This window comes from Solanum dulcamara, chromosome 1 (assembly GCF_947179165.1).
Source record: "Solanum dulcamara chromosome 1, daSolDulc1.2, whole genome shotgun sequence".
NCBI classification, from domain to species: Eukaryota; Viridiplantae; Streptophyta; class Magnoliopsida; order Solanales; family Solanaceae; genus Solanum; species Solanum dulcamara.
In genome coordinates this window covers 78703350-78720340 of record NC_077237.1, presented here as the reverse complement: position 1 = coordinate 78720340, position 16991 = coordinate 78703350, and the positions used below count along the sequence as shown (strand labels likewise).

General features: G+C 29.7%; 1 protein-coding gene across 2 annotated transcripts; it reads right to left on the bottom strand.

The window, feature by feature from the left end:
- Positions 1-8844: 8844 nt before the first annotated feature.
- Positions 8845-10821, bottom strand: LOC129873030 (glucan endo-1,3-beta-glucosidase 11-like). 2 transcript variants are annotated; one of them, XM_055948122.1, is made up of 3 exons: positions 9465-10821; positions 9197-9306; positions 8845-9055 (listed from the first exon to the last, which is right to left on the bottom strand). In XM_055948122.1, the coding sequence occupies exons 1-2, from the start codon at positions 10644-10646 to the stop codon at positions 9220-9222; spliced, it is 1269 nt and encodes a 422-aa protein (XP_055804097.1). In that variant the 5' UTR covers positions 10647-10821; the 3' UTR covers positions 8845-9055; positions 9197-9219. The 2 variants fall into 2 exon arrangements, with proteins under 2 accessions (XP_055804097.1, XP_055804027.1); XM_055948052.1 differs by having other exon boundaries at positions 8845-9306.
- Between the last annotated feature and the right edge of the window lie 6170 nt (positions 10822-16991).

The window sequence follows — 16991 nt, the reverse complement described above, 5'->3', positions numbered from 1 at the left end:
CAATGCATTCTTTGAATTAATATTTTATCTCTTCCAAAAAAATTCTTGAGTAGTACTAAGTGGGTCTGTGAAGTCTGTTGAGAATTTGAAATATAAACAGATCATAATATGTCGAATAATTCTGAATAGTAAAATCCAGGACTCATTTATACATATATATCCATGCATCTCAAATAGCCAATCGATGGGATTGGAGAACTACTCATGCAATATACATGTACAATGACCAATTATTCACTCCATAAACTTACACAGACCTAACTCAGATGGAGAGTCTACTGTTAGCTTAAGTTAAGTGAAAACCACCCTAGTTACATTGATCCAATCATATATTACTCAGTTTAGGAGAGTTAATACAGATTATCAAAACTAGCAATTAAATACATAGTAACTTGTATTAATTTCATCCGATAGGGAGGAAGGTCTAAAGGCAACATATAAAATTAGTACTTTACTACTATTTAATCTTGATAATTATGGGAAGGACCCATATCACCAAATATGACCGAAAACTCATATAACGATCCAAAAAGTAAAATTATATATTTCTTACTACATGCAATAAACTTGTTACTTGATTGTGCAAGTATGTGAACTATTCGTTGTGGATTGTGATTGTAATTGTGATTGTGATATTGGATTGGGTGTCAAATTCTGACACATATATAGGATCGGATGTCACATTTCGACACATATATTGAATCGGGTGTCACGTTCCGACACATATATAAGATCGGGTGTCACATTTCGACACATATAATTTGGGTATGAGTTCCATAAGAGAACCATTGTGTGGCTATCATTTATGAATTGATCTTGACTATGTGGCTGATAATAGAGAAACTGACCCGAATATAATTGAGCATGCCCATCTTGTGTAATAATTGATATGAAATGACTGAAGGTCCAAGTGTTAATATGTTGACTATTGTATCTGAGATTTACATTGCGAAACTATATATTTCACCTGAAATGATAAATTGATAATGTGTTCACGTATATGGCTGTTTGGATTATGTTATGGTTGCTAGATTCGTCTGCATCGTAGGCATAAGGTTGTGGATAAATAAGTGGAGAGAAATCAATGCGTTGTTAAGTAAAATTAGTGACTTAAAGTCAGATATTGTTGATGTCCTGTTGGTACATGTTTTAAAGGAGGGATTTGAAGAAAATTAGGAGTTTCTACCTCCGGACAAGCTGCTCTGGCAGGAAGAATCCCGTTGTGGCGAGGCCGCCAGAGGGGGATAGGACCCTCCACAACGGGCCAATATGGTTAGAATAGGAGCCTTAGCCCACCTAAATGTTTTCCTCTTTTAAGTGAGATGTTAATTATTCTAGGGTCAGGTGTTGGTGCGAAAGCTAAGGGTAGTAGATTGATTAGACAAAGTTAATAAGCCTCTTAGCTCAGAAACTTATCTATTCTGATAAAGGCTAGGCCTTGATCTGAATAAGAGTTGGTAGCGGACCAACTAGAAGGGCTTAGAGTTAGGCTTAAATGACTTTAATGAGGTTAATGAGAATGATAAGAGTTTGTGCATACAGGTTGCCGAGTGTATTCCCTTAATAGCATGTTTTCTTCTTGTTGATTTCTTTATATTATGCGGTGGGTATCGAGTTGACCGATGATGCCTACTACTACGTGTTGTGTGTACTGATACTGCTCTTGCTATGCCATTTGACATAGTTTGGTTGCAGGGTCAGTGATATTTCATAGGTAAAGACGAAGATGAGTCTCCAACAGCTTCTACTCTTCATTCCTTATAGTGGGAGTTGTGTCTTGTTTTTATTTATACTATGTATCTTTAGAAGCTCTTGTACCTGTTTAGACTAGTATCCTTGGAAGTGTTAGAATTTTTCTTGTAATAAACCTTAGTGTTTAATACTTAATTATGGTGCATTCTTGACGTTTCAGGCTGTTATTTTGGTAATTATTAAACATTCGCATGATATCTTGTAAGGATTCTTCTATCTAGGTGTTAGAGTAGGTATCCGCACGGCCCTGTGGGTTGGATCGTGACAAGAATATGCTAGTTTATAACTATTACAAGATGGAGGGACGGAACGATGGAGAAGGCCCCACAATCAACTATGATCATTATCAAGATAAGTTTGGAATGTTGATTGAAACATCACAGAAGCTCTCGATTACACAATGAAAATGGTAGTCTATTACAAGATGGAGGTCAAAACAAGGAGATGCCCCACAATCAACTATCACTATCAAGATAAGTTCAGAATGTTAGCTTAGACTCCACAGAAACTCTCGAGAGACAAACAATGCCGCGACTAGCCTCTAAGATACAAAACGGAAGATATTTGGAACCATCAAAGGGCTTGTAAAGCAAAAAATGATCTTCATCAACAAGAGCCATAGAATACCTCGCTTCATTTCCCATAATCACTAAATGATTTGGACAATACAATCTACTGTTTGTAAATCCTTGTAATTATGTATCGGTTTAAGTTATATGCACTAATAGTATTAAAAAAAAGGTGAAATATGTAAGTTAATTATGTACTCTATCTTTGTGATTATTAGAAGCCGTCACATGTTAGGTCATCGAAAAGCCGTCATATGCAAACTAGAAACTGAGAAAGTTTAAGGAATTAACTTGATGAAAAAGGAGTATAAGTTTTATACATGATTGATGTAAACAAATTAAACATTACATTGTCATGTCATTCAAAAATATTTACACATGTAAAACTCTCTAAAAGATGACATTTGAAATCTTGAAACTAAGGTATGTTATCTTGTTTCAACAGGTAAGTTGATCTGATGACGTAAAAATTGTCTACACTAACGGTGTAAATTAAAAGGACTTACTTTCAAACAGTCACTAACGAGGAATATGTATGAATGAGGACTGAGGTTATGTGTATTAAACATCAAGCTACTGCCCATTTTTGTCCATAATTTGGAGCCCATTTACATTTTGATCATGTTGGCTTAAAATTGTTCAAATGATTTTTATCAGTATGAGGAGGTACTCCAACATTTGTCTCGTCAGCTTTAGGCACTCTGTACTTTATAAAGGAAAGTAAGCAATCACCTGATTTTTTGTGCCCATCCAATTAATGTTTCAACCCAAATTTATCAAATACCATTCTTCTTACCATCTCACCAAATTCTGATAATTTCTTGGAGTAAGCAAGCACCACATCACTGTCAAATCAAACTCATATATAGATTTTGGTAAAAATGAGTAATTGCAAGTTTACAAGATTGATGAATATAAAGCATATTCAGAAGAATAGAATTAGTAAACGTCCAAAATTTTGTGTATCCATAAATATTTTGAGAATATGACTTGTCAATTTTTTTTGAAACCGTCCATAATGACCTAGTAAATAATATGCATAGCCTCTACTGAATTCATATTATTTTAATTTTTCGTGTGTGTTAGTGCAAGTTTCCCTTGGATTCTACCAAGGAAAAATGAGTTGCTGACTCCATATTCAAAGCGGTACAGAGGTATCCAGGAAACAATCCAAGCAAGAGAGAATAACATCACTTTCCTTTTGTAATCCAGAGGCAAGAATAGAACAGGTTGAAGACACGTTTGTACTTGAAGCTGAAACATTTATACCTAAAGACACGTTTGTACTTGAAGCTGATGAGCGTTTAAAGGGAACAGAGTGTTGGGAAAAAGCGTACATTAATTTCCGTCTTTTCCGGACAGTCAGCAGAAAATAACAAAAAAATATTTAAAAAATAATAATACAAAGATTTAATGTAAAAAATTCTCCGATGAAAAACTACACGCCTCTCAAAAAAATATTTACTATTTAAAAATTATTACACCATATAATAATGCACAATATTTTTCCCACATACCCCAATTTCTAAAATACTATTCTCAAAGAAATATCCGATGTGGGGTGCATTTGTTACTTTAACTTCTTTTTTTTCAAAAGCAACATCAACACACAGAAGAGACCTCATAGTGATCAGTTAAACAAGATTCAAGAAACAATAGCATGCTAACAATAGGATCTACAAGTATTTTTATCAAATGCAAATGTGTTGTGAATCAGCCCCAGTCCAATAGGGATACCAACAAGGATATCACACAAATAGATATTGGGTCAAGTAAAAGCAATAGGGCGCAGGCCTTCACAAAAGATAATTTGGAATTAAGACTGAGGGTATCATTGGTTGTCGTTAAATAGAACAGGGCATCACTATCAGAGGTGATTATGAATTATGTGCAAAGGCATTTCTGTGTTTCTCATCCCCAATTCTGAGTCTATACTTTTCATCTCCCTTCTTCATTCTATCAATCCTTAGTTCTTTCGTTCAGTATTTCTACATTTCTATTTTGGCTTTTGCTAATTGAGTTGTTGTATTTACTTTCTGGATTTGTAATTGAACTTAGTCGTATTTTTAATATAGTTGAGAAGTTGGTTACTGTTACATTAGACTTGAGTTCATTACAAAATGCAAATGCAAATGCAAATGCGAAAAAGAAGACTCATGAGATCAGAGAAAACCCAGAAGCGAATACAGGATTTAAATTTTACGGATTCAATTATAAGATTATTAGCACTGAGTTCATTATATTTTTTTGAAGTTATGACTTCAATTGAATTCCGTAACTATAATGCTACATACGCCTCTAAGAACACCAAATATTCATCAAGTCATAGTATTGCTTTGGTTCATCGACCATATTTTCAATAATGTTGGAGATCCGTATGTAATGGAATTGATACTATTGATGTACATAATTGGCAACCAAACGTTTCTCTAGATTAAAGCATACATTTTCATGTTTCATGAGTTTCATAAATGTTTAGCTGTGGAGGAAATGAGTTTAAATGGATAATCTAACAAATGAAGATCGTTTCGAGTGAAGAAGTAATATACACATATTAATACAAATGAGTTGAGTTATGCACTAAGCATGTTGTCGCCGAATGATCAATGAAATGAGTTGAGAACTATAAGACATCAAGTTAAATTTCAATGATGGCATAAAAACATCAAGTAATTTCTTATTTAGTGGAGTTATCAAAAACAAAATTATTGAATATCTATAAAATAGAACTTTACATAAGAATTTACTGGAAAAAATGATTTTTTTAAAAAAAATTTAGTAAAATGGGGCTGCAGACTGACCGTGATGAGAATATGCAAAGAGAGTAGTAGATATGGTCACCTGCAGCTAACTCACTCCTTTCTACTCTGTTACTCAACACACCCATTTTTTTATTATGTTTTTCAACTGCAATTTTACATTTTAAAATTTGATGTTCATTTGTTAGTTTTTGTAAAAGAAAATTTAAAACTGACGAACGAACATTGATTTTTTAAAAAAATAATAATTTCTTTTTGAGAGATTATCTGCATTTTTGTGTGAAAAATAAATGACAAAAATGCGTTGATTTTCTTTCTAAAAAAATTATTGACAACCCCATGAAGTCTATCAAGTTTAGCGAAATTTTAATAGTGTTATTAGCAATGAACAGAAGTATTTTCTTTACCCGTATTGAAGATGGTTTTTCTTACCTGTATTAAGTTGAATTACAAATTAGAAAGCGAATATTGAAGTTAAATCTAGATAGATTGAATGATATGGAAAAAATATGTTGTGTTATTTAATTGAATGTTTTGCATCATTTTTATGTTTATCAACACGCGTTGAATAGTTTACACCAAATAATATTTTTTGTATTTAAATGGTACATGAAAAATAAAGTTGAAGGGTTAAAATGAAACAAGACTGAGATGAAGTGCCAAAATAAAACTAAGGGCAAGTTAGAGGGGTTGTCTAGGTATTTGGCCAATTCTCTTATTCATTTTTATTTGTCCATTTTTTTTATTTGTACCATCCTTAAAAAACAATGATTGACATGTGGTTTTTACCATAATGTTCATATTAATTGATGTTTAAGTATATATTCACTTTTACTTGTCCACTATTTCATATAAATTTACATTTTACTTGTTACTTTTAACCTGTCAAAAAATTATTCCCTCTATCCCATTTTATGTGACATTCTTGGACTTGACATGATATTTAAGAAAAAATGAAAACTTTTAAAACTTGTGGTTTATAACAATTCTAAGATATTTGTGTGACTAAGATTCATTTCATTGAAGGTAAAAGAAAAATTTTAAATTTAAATTTTTTCTAATTATAGTAAGGTGACATTCTTTTTAGGTTGAATTAAAAAGTAAAGGGTGATGCATATAAAATGAGACAAAGGGAGTAATATTTTTTTTCATATTTTACCCTTAGCATTAATATCAAATTATTTTTAAAAATTAAAACTAAGCATTAATTAATAGAGATAGTGTGATAAAATATTCATGTCAATTATTATTTTATTAATGGGTGTGTTAAGTACAAATGTGACAAGTAAAAATAAATGGAGAGAGTATGAGTTATTGAAAAATGATTTGGGAATAAGTAATTAATGTTTAGAATAAAATATTAAAAAAATTTCTAAATATATTAAAAGTGACAAATAACAATGAACAGAGAGTAATATTTTTATTGAAATTGTTATTTTAACATAAAATAAAATTTAAAAATTCAATATTTAGTTAACATGTCATGTCATATATCATATATATAATAATACTTTAGTTTCTGAACAAGTGTGTGTATCTCATGCAAATAATATAAACCTTTTCAAATTGTAAAAAATATATATTAAATATGTTTGTAAGGAATCTTAACTTGGGTGAAGAGAGTAAAATCTTTATTCAAAACAAGCAATTAAAAATTACTTGGATGAAGAAACTAAACTTTCATTCAATGGAAGTAATTGAGAACTGTTCAGAAAAAAAAAATTACAACTCTTTTACTATTAAATATCACTTAAATCCTTATTCAATGAGAATTAATAGGTAATATTCCTAAATCATCAAGTCAGGGGAAATTCATCCTTATAAGATTTTATTCTCTCAATTTATGTATTTTAATTCTAGCAAGCAAGTTTACATTTCTTATAATTTTTAGTGTATTTCAGTTGTTCTGTGGTCATCTTCATCAAAGATATCACCAGAATCAAGCTAATCAAACTCTAATTATTTTAATTTTATAAATTTTTTATCTGTCACTAATTCACTTCTTATTTGAACTATATTTTGTTGGAAGTCTTACGAGAAATACGTCATCATGAACAATGTAGAAAATTCTTCACAGCTTGTGGCATGTCAAATACATTGTTCTTAAAAATATTTCATCCGTAAAGATAAAGTCTTCATGATTCAACAAGCTTTTCTAGTATTAAATAAAATAAGGAGCCAGAATCTAACTGAGAATTAATAAGATCAAAAGAAACTCCATCATACTATAATGGGAAAAAGCTCAAATAAGCCATCGAACTTTGAGAAAAGGCTCATCAATGTCATCCGTTAAAAAATTGCCTCATTTATATCATTTCTGTCTGAGAAAAGACTCATCCATGTCATTATTTGTAAATTAAAAATATTTTTCGATTTGCAAAACTACTTTGTACACGTGGTCAATTATGATTCGGTCACGTCATTAACTAATTTATTATTTAAAATGAAAAAGGTTCAAATAAGCAATCTAACTTTGAGAAAAGGCTCATCTATGCTATCCGTTAAAAGTTTGACTCACATATGTCATTTCAGTTAACAAATAATGGCATGGATGAACCTTTTATCAAATAAAAATGGCATAAATAAGCCAAATTTTAAACGAAGGACATAGATGAGCCTTTTCTCAAAGTTCAATGACATATTTAAGCCTTTTTCCTACTATAATATAGGAGAAAGGATTATCATTTAGCTCTAACCCAAAAGGAGGAGTTTGAGTATATATGAATATAAGAAATGGGTGTTTGAATTAGCTTATTTTTAGTGATTTTTGGTTTTTAAGCTTCTTTTTTTTAAAAATTTCAAAAGCGTTTGGTAGCTTTTAATATATAAATCAGTTAAAAGAAAAGAGTCAATACAAACACCCCGCTCCAACGAATTTAAGATGGGGAGGATTAATGCCAATTAAGAATTGAAACAAATGCTGTAAGTGGCAACGGTACTCTGTTTTAGAAGTCAATTTGCAACATTCAAATTGGTATTAAAATAATGAACAATTAATATTAATATTAGAAAAATCACACGTCAACTTAGGGTGTGCAAAAAGTAAATCTATTAATAAAAAGTTTTATTAAATTATTGGATAAATGAATTTTTAATGGTTTTATTAAAAAAATTATCAGATTATTTATTAGATATTGACTTTTTAATATTTGGTTATTCGGTAAACCGATAACCTATTAAGACAATAGTAATTTACTATTTTATCTTTACATAAATATTAAATATTAATATCAGTAACTGTTATTATCTTTGTCTTTTAGCAATCAATTCACATTATTTTTCTAATTCTTTTATTTGTATTGCATTAGTAATAATTCTTTTATTTGTATTGCATTAGTATGATTCTTTTCATGTTAGTTTCTATTATTTCTATTTTATGAGAATTCTATTAAGTTATATTATTGTTTTGTCACACCAAATTGTTAGAGAAGTCATATAATTATCTTATGAGCATTTTTTTATTGATTAAATCAAAAATCAGACCGTTAAAGATCAAAAATCAATAAAAAATATCTTATTGGGTGGTTATCATTTTAGCATATTTAAAAATTAAAAATTGATAAATCAAACCAATAATACATGAAAATAAATCGAACCATAATGGAGCCCCCTGTTTGAATTTTCTTGTTTCAAATGCTTTGTAAAATATTTTTGGAGTGTTATTTGACTAAATTAAAAATCTACTTGAGTTTAAGCTAAACCAATAATTAAGAAAAAAGTTAAAAATTTATAAGTACTTCTGTGTTTTTGGAAACAAGAAGAGATACAAATCATGAAATGAAAGTTTAATTAATAATACATTGGATTACAATTGTACAAATTAATGTACCAATAAATATACAAATTAGTGTTACCAAATTACAATTTGATGAATAGCAGTGTAATCTCATCAACAAGAAAATAAGGTAACATCAAGCCAGCGAGGAAAGTGGAGAGCAGCTGTCATCTTTTGGACTTTCCGGCGTACCGACGAATCTAATCAGCAAATCAAATCAAGCCGCCCATTATTCATTCGTTAAAGAAAAGAATAACACAATAATCAAAGAATAAAATGGCAACTAGCTATGGCGAAAACGGCCAAATTGGCTTTTACAACAGTACTCGACAATGGCAGACCTTCACAGCAATTCCAATGGAGTTTACAATTGAGAGAAAATCAGTGAAATTGAACCCACTATGATGTGGAATTGCAGAATAAGAGATTTCCAGCAGAATAAGACTCTCTCCTGTAAAATAAATAACTCAAGTGTTAGCGCCGGCGCCGGCGCCGTACGGCAGTTATGACTGATTTGAAATAATATAAAAAAAACTAGTACTAACTAACTAACTAAATATATTTGTTTATGTATAGTTAGATTGATTCGTATAGAAGCTAAAGGCTCACCGAATTAGAAGTAATGGACATATAGCCGGATGAGGAACTCCCGTCCTGCGGTGACCACGACGTCGGTGTTGAAGAACCACTGCTAGCTGTTGGACTTCTACCGGAGCTACTATTAGTGCTGACGCCGGCGTTGTTGATACCGGAGAATCCTAAGGGATATGACGGTGAACCGTCCGGTTTGAAAAGACCATAGTTGCGCTCCGACATAGGGCCAGGCTTCAAGTTCTCGTTAAACAATGCAAAGACGTATACATTCAAATTGTTGTTAGGCTTCAATGGAGTTCCCTTCTTTTGACTCACGAGTTTTATGAGATTGCAATTGTATTTCCTCGCATTATCCGGCGTAGCCCCGAGCTCATCGGCGTCTCCTTTCGACGGCCATCCTGTTTCCGAGATCTGGACGCATACGTTTTTGTAGCCAATGGAAGTTAAAGCAGAATGAACCGCATCGATTTGGGCGAAAAGCATGTTATCGTAATGAAGATTGGTGACTGGATCAACAATCCCCTGATTAGGCTGAAAAAGCACGAAATCAAGCGGCACCTGCTTTGGATCTGCCTTGTAAGCAAAATAAGGATACGCATTAATCAGAAAAGGCGAGCCAGTTTTACAATGAAAATCCAACACCTGAGTAACACAGCTCACAAGATCTCGACGGAAAGCTCCGGCAGACGGCGGGTAAGAAGTCTCGAGAATAGCAACAGAATGAGCAGTAGTTACACTCACTTGCTTATCTAAGTTCATACTTACAAGAGCGGCGTAAACATTTTCCATCGCCGGGAGTAGATTACCGGAAAGTGCAGTGTCGTTAAAAGTTAGTACTTCATTTCCGACGGCGATGCAAGTGATTTTAGTCGCCGGTAAATAAGCTTGAACATTGGTTTTAACCCAAGCCTGAGCCTTAGCAGGATCCTTCATACCAGAGAGGTACTCATTACCGAGGCTAACAATGAATTCAACACCAGAATTCGCGAATGCTTTGAGAACATGTGGATCTGCGTCATACAGTTTCACTCTGGTTGCTCCCATGGACTTGACTAATGGAACTACTTTCTCCGGAGGGGGGAGATTATCGGCAATCTGACCGTAGTTTATGCCGATAGAAGTCGCCATTATCGGGCTCAAAAACAGTAAAATTAAAGATAAACAATGAATAGGAATGATGGATTCCATAGCAGACATGGATGAAAAATGAAATTGCAGATAATAGAGTGAAATGTAGCGAGTGGAGCAAAGAGTGGGAATTGCGTTAATGCATGTTGACGGATTTAGGTCGTCACATTTAACATTACTTCCTATTCAGCAATCATCTACCTACCCTATCTGCATGCCCATTACCCCTTGGTCAAAAATGTGTTGCCATGAAAAAAAAATGTAGCAAGTGTTATAAAAGTAAACAAAAAATATTTCTTATTTATGTCAAAAATTATAATATTCATCCTTCTTTTAGTTTCTTGGCAAAAACTAATGACTATGGTCTAAAAGTCAGCAATTTGGTCTTACAACTTGAATTCAAGAAAATACAAAATTCAAAGTTGAATAAACAACATAAAATACTACATACAACTTGCTTAGTTTTGTCATCTACCAATCAATTAATTCAAATTCAATTTGCCAAATGCACACTTAAGCCAAAAAAGAAAAAAATATATCAAGGAATAAATCTTAATAGATATGAGCAAAACAATCAAAGCTACAACTGAAGAATTAAAATAAAAGAATTGACAGTAATAAATACAATGAAAAACTTATTTAAAAAGAAAATAAATTGTATATTGATCAAGTAAATCATCCCTTTTATGCAATTGTTGAAGCATTCATATCATAAAGAGTTAGGTTGAAAGATTATTTAGAAATGAAGTTTCTTGTACTAAGAATTTCCACGGAAGCCTTTACTTTCGCTAAATCCTCCGTTGTCTTTCTTCATCCGACCTGTTTTCATTTTCATTGTCTGTTGGCCTTCGTTACTTGATCCAGACTGGTTTAGCCTATATTCACTCCTTAGATTATTGTACTGATCACTGCTGCATAAAAGTCATTATGCGCCGATTACAAGGTTGAGGAGGAAAGGTACAGGAAATAGAGCGGGAAGAGGAAGAAAAATGACCATAGCCATTAGTTTTTGACAAGAAACTAATGGAAGGATGAATATTGTAATTTTTGTCATAGATAAGGAATGTTTTTTTGTTCACTTTTATAACATAGGGATGTACCTTGAGTTTGTCTCATAGTTAAGGGATATTTTTAGCCAAAAACTCAAAAATGTACTTCCTCTTTTTCATTTTTATTACATTATTTGACTTGATATGGTGTTTAAGAAAAGAAAAATTTTAAAACTTATATTTTACTAAAAAATTCTTAGATATTTATTTAGATGTAAATCATTTCATTGAGGGTAAAGAAGAAATTTTAGAATTAAATTATTTCTAGTTATATTAAAGTGTCATTCTTTTTGAGACGGACTAAAAAGTAAAGGATTTCACATAAATGGAATGGAGGGAGTATTATATCTTTGACCTATTAAGTAATAATATGAAAATATTTGGACCAAATTATCAATTGAGAACATTTTCATTTAATTTCACATAATTTAAGGATGTTTTTATCATTTTCCATATGTTTAATGAGGAATTTACTTAATCAGTGATTATTACTGCCTCCATCTATTTTAGTTATTTATTATACTAAAAGATATTCACTTTTACTTATTTAGTTAAAAAAATTAAGAAATAATTGACCATATAATATCTATTCTATTCTTATTATTAAATATTATTCAGCTGTCACGTATTTACTAAAATATTAAATTTATTATATTTAAAAAATAATATTATAAAGGGAAAGGTTAAAAAATGCTCATAACGTATTAGAAATGGTTCAAAAATATCATTTTTTTACTTATTAGATCAAATTTGCTCTTTCTTCCTTTTATTGGGTCAAAAAAAGCCCTTAACATTTTAGAAATGATTAAAAAATGTCATTCTTCCATCTATTGGATCAAAAATGTCCTTAATCTATTAGAAATAGTTCAAATTTATCCTTCCCTCTACCTATAAGATAAAAAATTCCCTTAACATATTAGAAATGACTCAAAAATTTACTAATTCTAATTATATATGTCTATAATTGTTTTAACAGTACTTTGACAATTATTTAGTTTTCTTTTATTTGTATTTATTTTTTGAAAAATTCTTGTTTGTTTGTCTTACCTAATAGAAATATTTGCATTAAATAAAATATATGAACTAACGTGTGAATTAACTCGAATGTATATTGTATAAAAACATTGTCTTAGTCAAGGAGAAGATGAATTTCATTATGTATGCCCATAAAAAGATAATTTTTGTTGAATTTTTTTCTGAGTGTAAATATAGTATCAGTTAACATAATTTATACAAAAAATTCAGTAATTTTAAAAGACTAAAATTGTTAGACAATGAAAAAAATATATAACTAAGATGCTAATAGAAGTAAAATGAATTTAAAAGATGAGTTTTAATTTATTCAAATTTGAAGGCTAAAAAAATTTTTTAGAAATATTTTGGTGTTATAAAAATATTATACTTATTAATAAAATATATTAAGATAGCACGAAATGCAAGCAAATTAAATAGTATTTAATAGTTGATAAACATAATTTTAGGTAGAAAGTGGGCAAATTTGAACCATTTCTCATAGGTTAAGGATATTTTTAATCCAATAAGTGGAAGGAAGATATTTTTGAACCATTTTTATACGTTAAGGACATTATTGATTCAATAGATAAAAGAAGAGCATTTCTGAACTATTTTTAATACGTTAAAAGATATTTAAAAACCTTTTTTGGTATTATAAATCTATCATTTTATTAAATAGTTACTTTTCAAAAAGTTTGTCTAGACAAACATAGAAAAATAAAAATGGAGGAAGGGATTATATAGTGAAAGATTGAGATGCTTTGATTGTGGTGTAGTAGAAGACTTGAAGTGGATTTTGGCCTTTCATATTTATGTTTGGAGCCCACGAGGGAATTGATTCTATCTTGCTTCTTATGTCACGACAAAAGGAGTGGGGAGAATGATGGATTGCACAGTTTGGTGTTGCCCATTTTCTTCCTTTAATTCTTTTCACTAAAATCTCCATCTCTTTATATCCAATCAAATTTTGATGAGCATGTCAAATAATTAGATAGCATTTGATTATAGATTTTGAATTTAATTTTTTTAAAAATATTTTAAATATTTATTTGATCAAATTTAAAAATTTATCTTTAAAATATTTTCAAGTTCTAAATTTCATTCACAAAAATTTTGGATGAAACTTCACTTTTGTTTATAATTTTTTTTTAAAATCAAATAAAATGCGTGTTCAATCACAATTATAACTTCAAAATTTATAACTAAACTAGAGCTAAGCTATCGCCAAATTGATTGTAACACTATTATTATGAGAAAAATATGATAAGTTGTTGTGGGCCATTATATTGATGGAAGAAATTTATAAGTCTAAGCTTATTTCCTAGATTTCAATTTCTTACTGTCGATATAACGTTTGAATTGACGAAAAATTGTATTCAAATTTTCAATAAACGGGTATTTGAAAGTTTTAACTTGATGAAAATTTAGGAGTTTAATAGTTGAATAGTCTATATCAGTCCAAATAGCAATAGGTTGAGGTTCTTCATCAATACTTTCATTGACGTCTATGGCTTTCTTATTTTGTTGATCAAAATCTCAAAATTAATCTATCTATCTATATATATAAACAAATTATAGATGGTAATTGTACAAAAAAACATATACTATTATAAAGATTGTTGTTGTAATAGGTAAAAAAATTGTTATAGTAATGTAAATCATAACATCAAAAATCAATTACGAAAAGTATTATTTTATATAATAAAATGTTATTATTTATATAAGGATAATTCTATAGATAGATAGATACACTAAATAGTTTTTAAAATCCAATTTTAACATCATGTTTTACCTATCTATGATATTATTGCACCAATAACAACATCAACCATCATTATTCATGTACACTCTCTATAAACCTTTTTATGATAGTCCTAGTCAAATGTTAATTACCTTTTTCTTTTAGTGTAATATTGCTAATTCTTATTGATTTTTATTAAATTTTCATCTCTGTTCTTAATCATTTATTTTTGAGAAAATAGTCAAATGGCCCCTCAATTTATTGCCCAATTCTCAACTACACACCAATATTTTACGGAGGTTCGATTATCCCCTTGAAGTATTATAAATATAAATATTGACACCCTTAATTTTTCATCTCTATTCTTAATCATTTATTTTTCTTTAAAGCATTATGTCACGTCCTTAGTCTTTTACTAAGCGCACGTACGACACTTGACAACTTGTTCATGTTCTTGCATTACTTGCTCACGATCTTGCTATGCCAAGTCGGCCTAAAACTCTAGGAATCGCTAAGAGAATGGAAGAGAGAACACAAGAGGATTGCTAGGAAAGATGGTATTGCAGAGAATTTTAAATTTTTGCTTAATTTTTGGTTGATGAATTTACAAATGGATGTCCCTCTATTTATATTACTCATCTATGGGCTAAAGTGTAAATAATGATTTCTACATAAGTCCCTACATATTTACATTAGGGTCCTTACTCTATAAATGTCTACGTGCCTAGAATATTCTAGGGACTTTCTATGCAATTCTATAATCTTTTATGGAAAATACCTATATTTCTCTAGAATTATCTATTAAGACAACTCTTTTTCCTATGTAAGCCTTCCACACGAGCAACTTTGTGCCATGTGGCACTTACGTGGCGCTTATGTGCCATGATGATGTGGCGGGTCGTCACAATTTGGTAAGACTTTGACATTATAAAGCCAAATATAAAAATAGAATACCTTAAGATAGTATGCAATAATATTTTACAATAATAAATATTATATAAAGAAATAAAATATATAAAATATTTAAGCCAATCAATAGAAAACATGACCAAATATTCTATAATATTTATTATCATAATAACATTATATATTTTTTATACTAATATTCTTCATATATGTCAAGCGAGACATGAATATTCTTTTTTTTTTTGAACTTATTGAAGTTTAATAAGTGCTTCAAAGAACCTCAACATAAATTGTTAAGCTTTTAGATCGTTTCCAAGGGAGGATTATTTGGTACCTTTTTTTATCGAAAGTTTGACAAAAATCTTCGCCGATTCAAGTATTATATTATTGAGAAGATGCTAAAATTTTATGACACAAATTACAAATAATTTTAAAATACGTATTTGCTTTAGAGGGAATAATTATTCGTGTATCAATTAATGTAGCCTTTTTCTATCAGTTTAAAAAAAAAGGTCATATTTTTACATTTTTAGTGATAATTTAACTTTAAATTTTTTATTTTATTTTAATAAAATAATTTATAATTATGAAAAGAGATTCCCAATTATGATATGATCAATAATTGTCTGAACCAACCATAGGACAACATGTGTATATATTAAATTCCATCACTCTATCACATCAATTATATAGAAGCCAAGCCCATAACAATATTTTTTCTAACGGAACTTTCACAATATATATTTGATGGTGATGATGAAGACAATTTGAGACATCTAAATGTCTTGTTTTTTAAGGCCAAATAAATAGATAGCTACTTTAATTTGCCTTCATTTATTAGTTTGGCATTTTATCTTTTTTTTAATCCTTCAAATCTATTTTTATGTATCACTTAAATACAAATTATTAATTTTATAATATATTTATTTTTATCTATGCTCTTCAACTATAATTTAACATTTTAAAAATCGACATTTTCTGTTAGTTTTCATTAAAAAAATTAAAAATTGACGGACGCATATTGATTTATGTTTTAAGATATGTTTTTTTGAGAGTTTCTCTGTATTTTTGCATGAAAATTAACCGACGAAAATGCATAGATTTTCTTTCTTGAAAAAATCAATAGCAACCCAATGAAGTTTATCTAGTTTTAGCGCTTTTTAGTAGTGTTGTTAGCAATTAACAAGAGTCTTTTATTACTCATATTGAAGATAGTTTTTTTTTACTCATTTTGAATTGAATTAAAATTAGAAAGCTAGTTTTTGAGTTAAAATCAAATAGCCTGAATATGAAAAATACGTCGTATATTTTATTTTTTATGAAAACTAACGAACGTACGCCGATTTGTAAAATGCAAAATTGATTGAAAAGCATATATAAAAATTAAGAAATCATAAAATTAGTATTTTGTGTTTAAATTGTACATAAAAAATTGAGTTGAAAGGTTTAAATGAAAAAAGACTAAAATAGAATGTCAAAATGAAAAAATGAGGAAAAGTGTGTTTGGCCTTTTTTAAATGTAATTTTGTAAAAAATATTTTTTTATTTCTCTATGAAACTTTCATTTTTTTGCTCTATTGGTGACTTAGATTCATAACATTTGGAAGTGAAAGACACTTATCATCTCAGCAATCTTCTCCTCTCCAACTAAATTTCTAAGAATCAGAAATTTGCACTCCAACATAACAGAAGAAAGAAGTAATA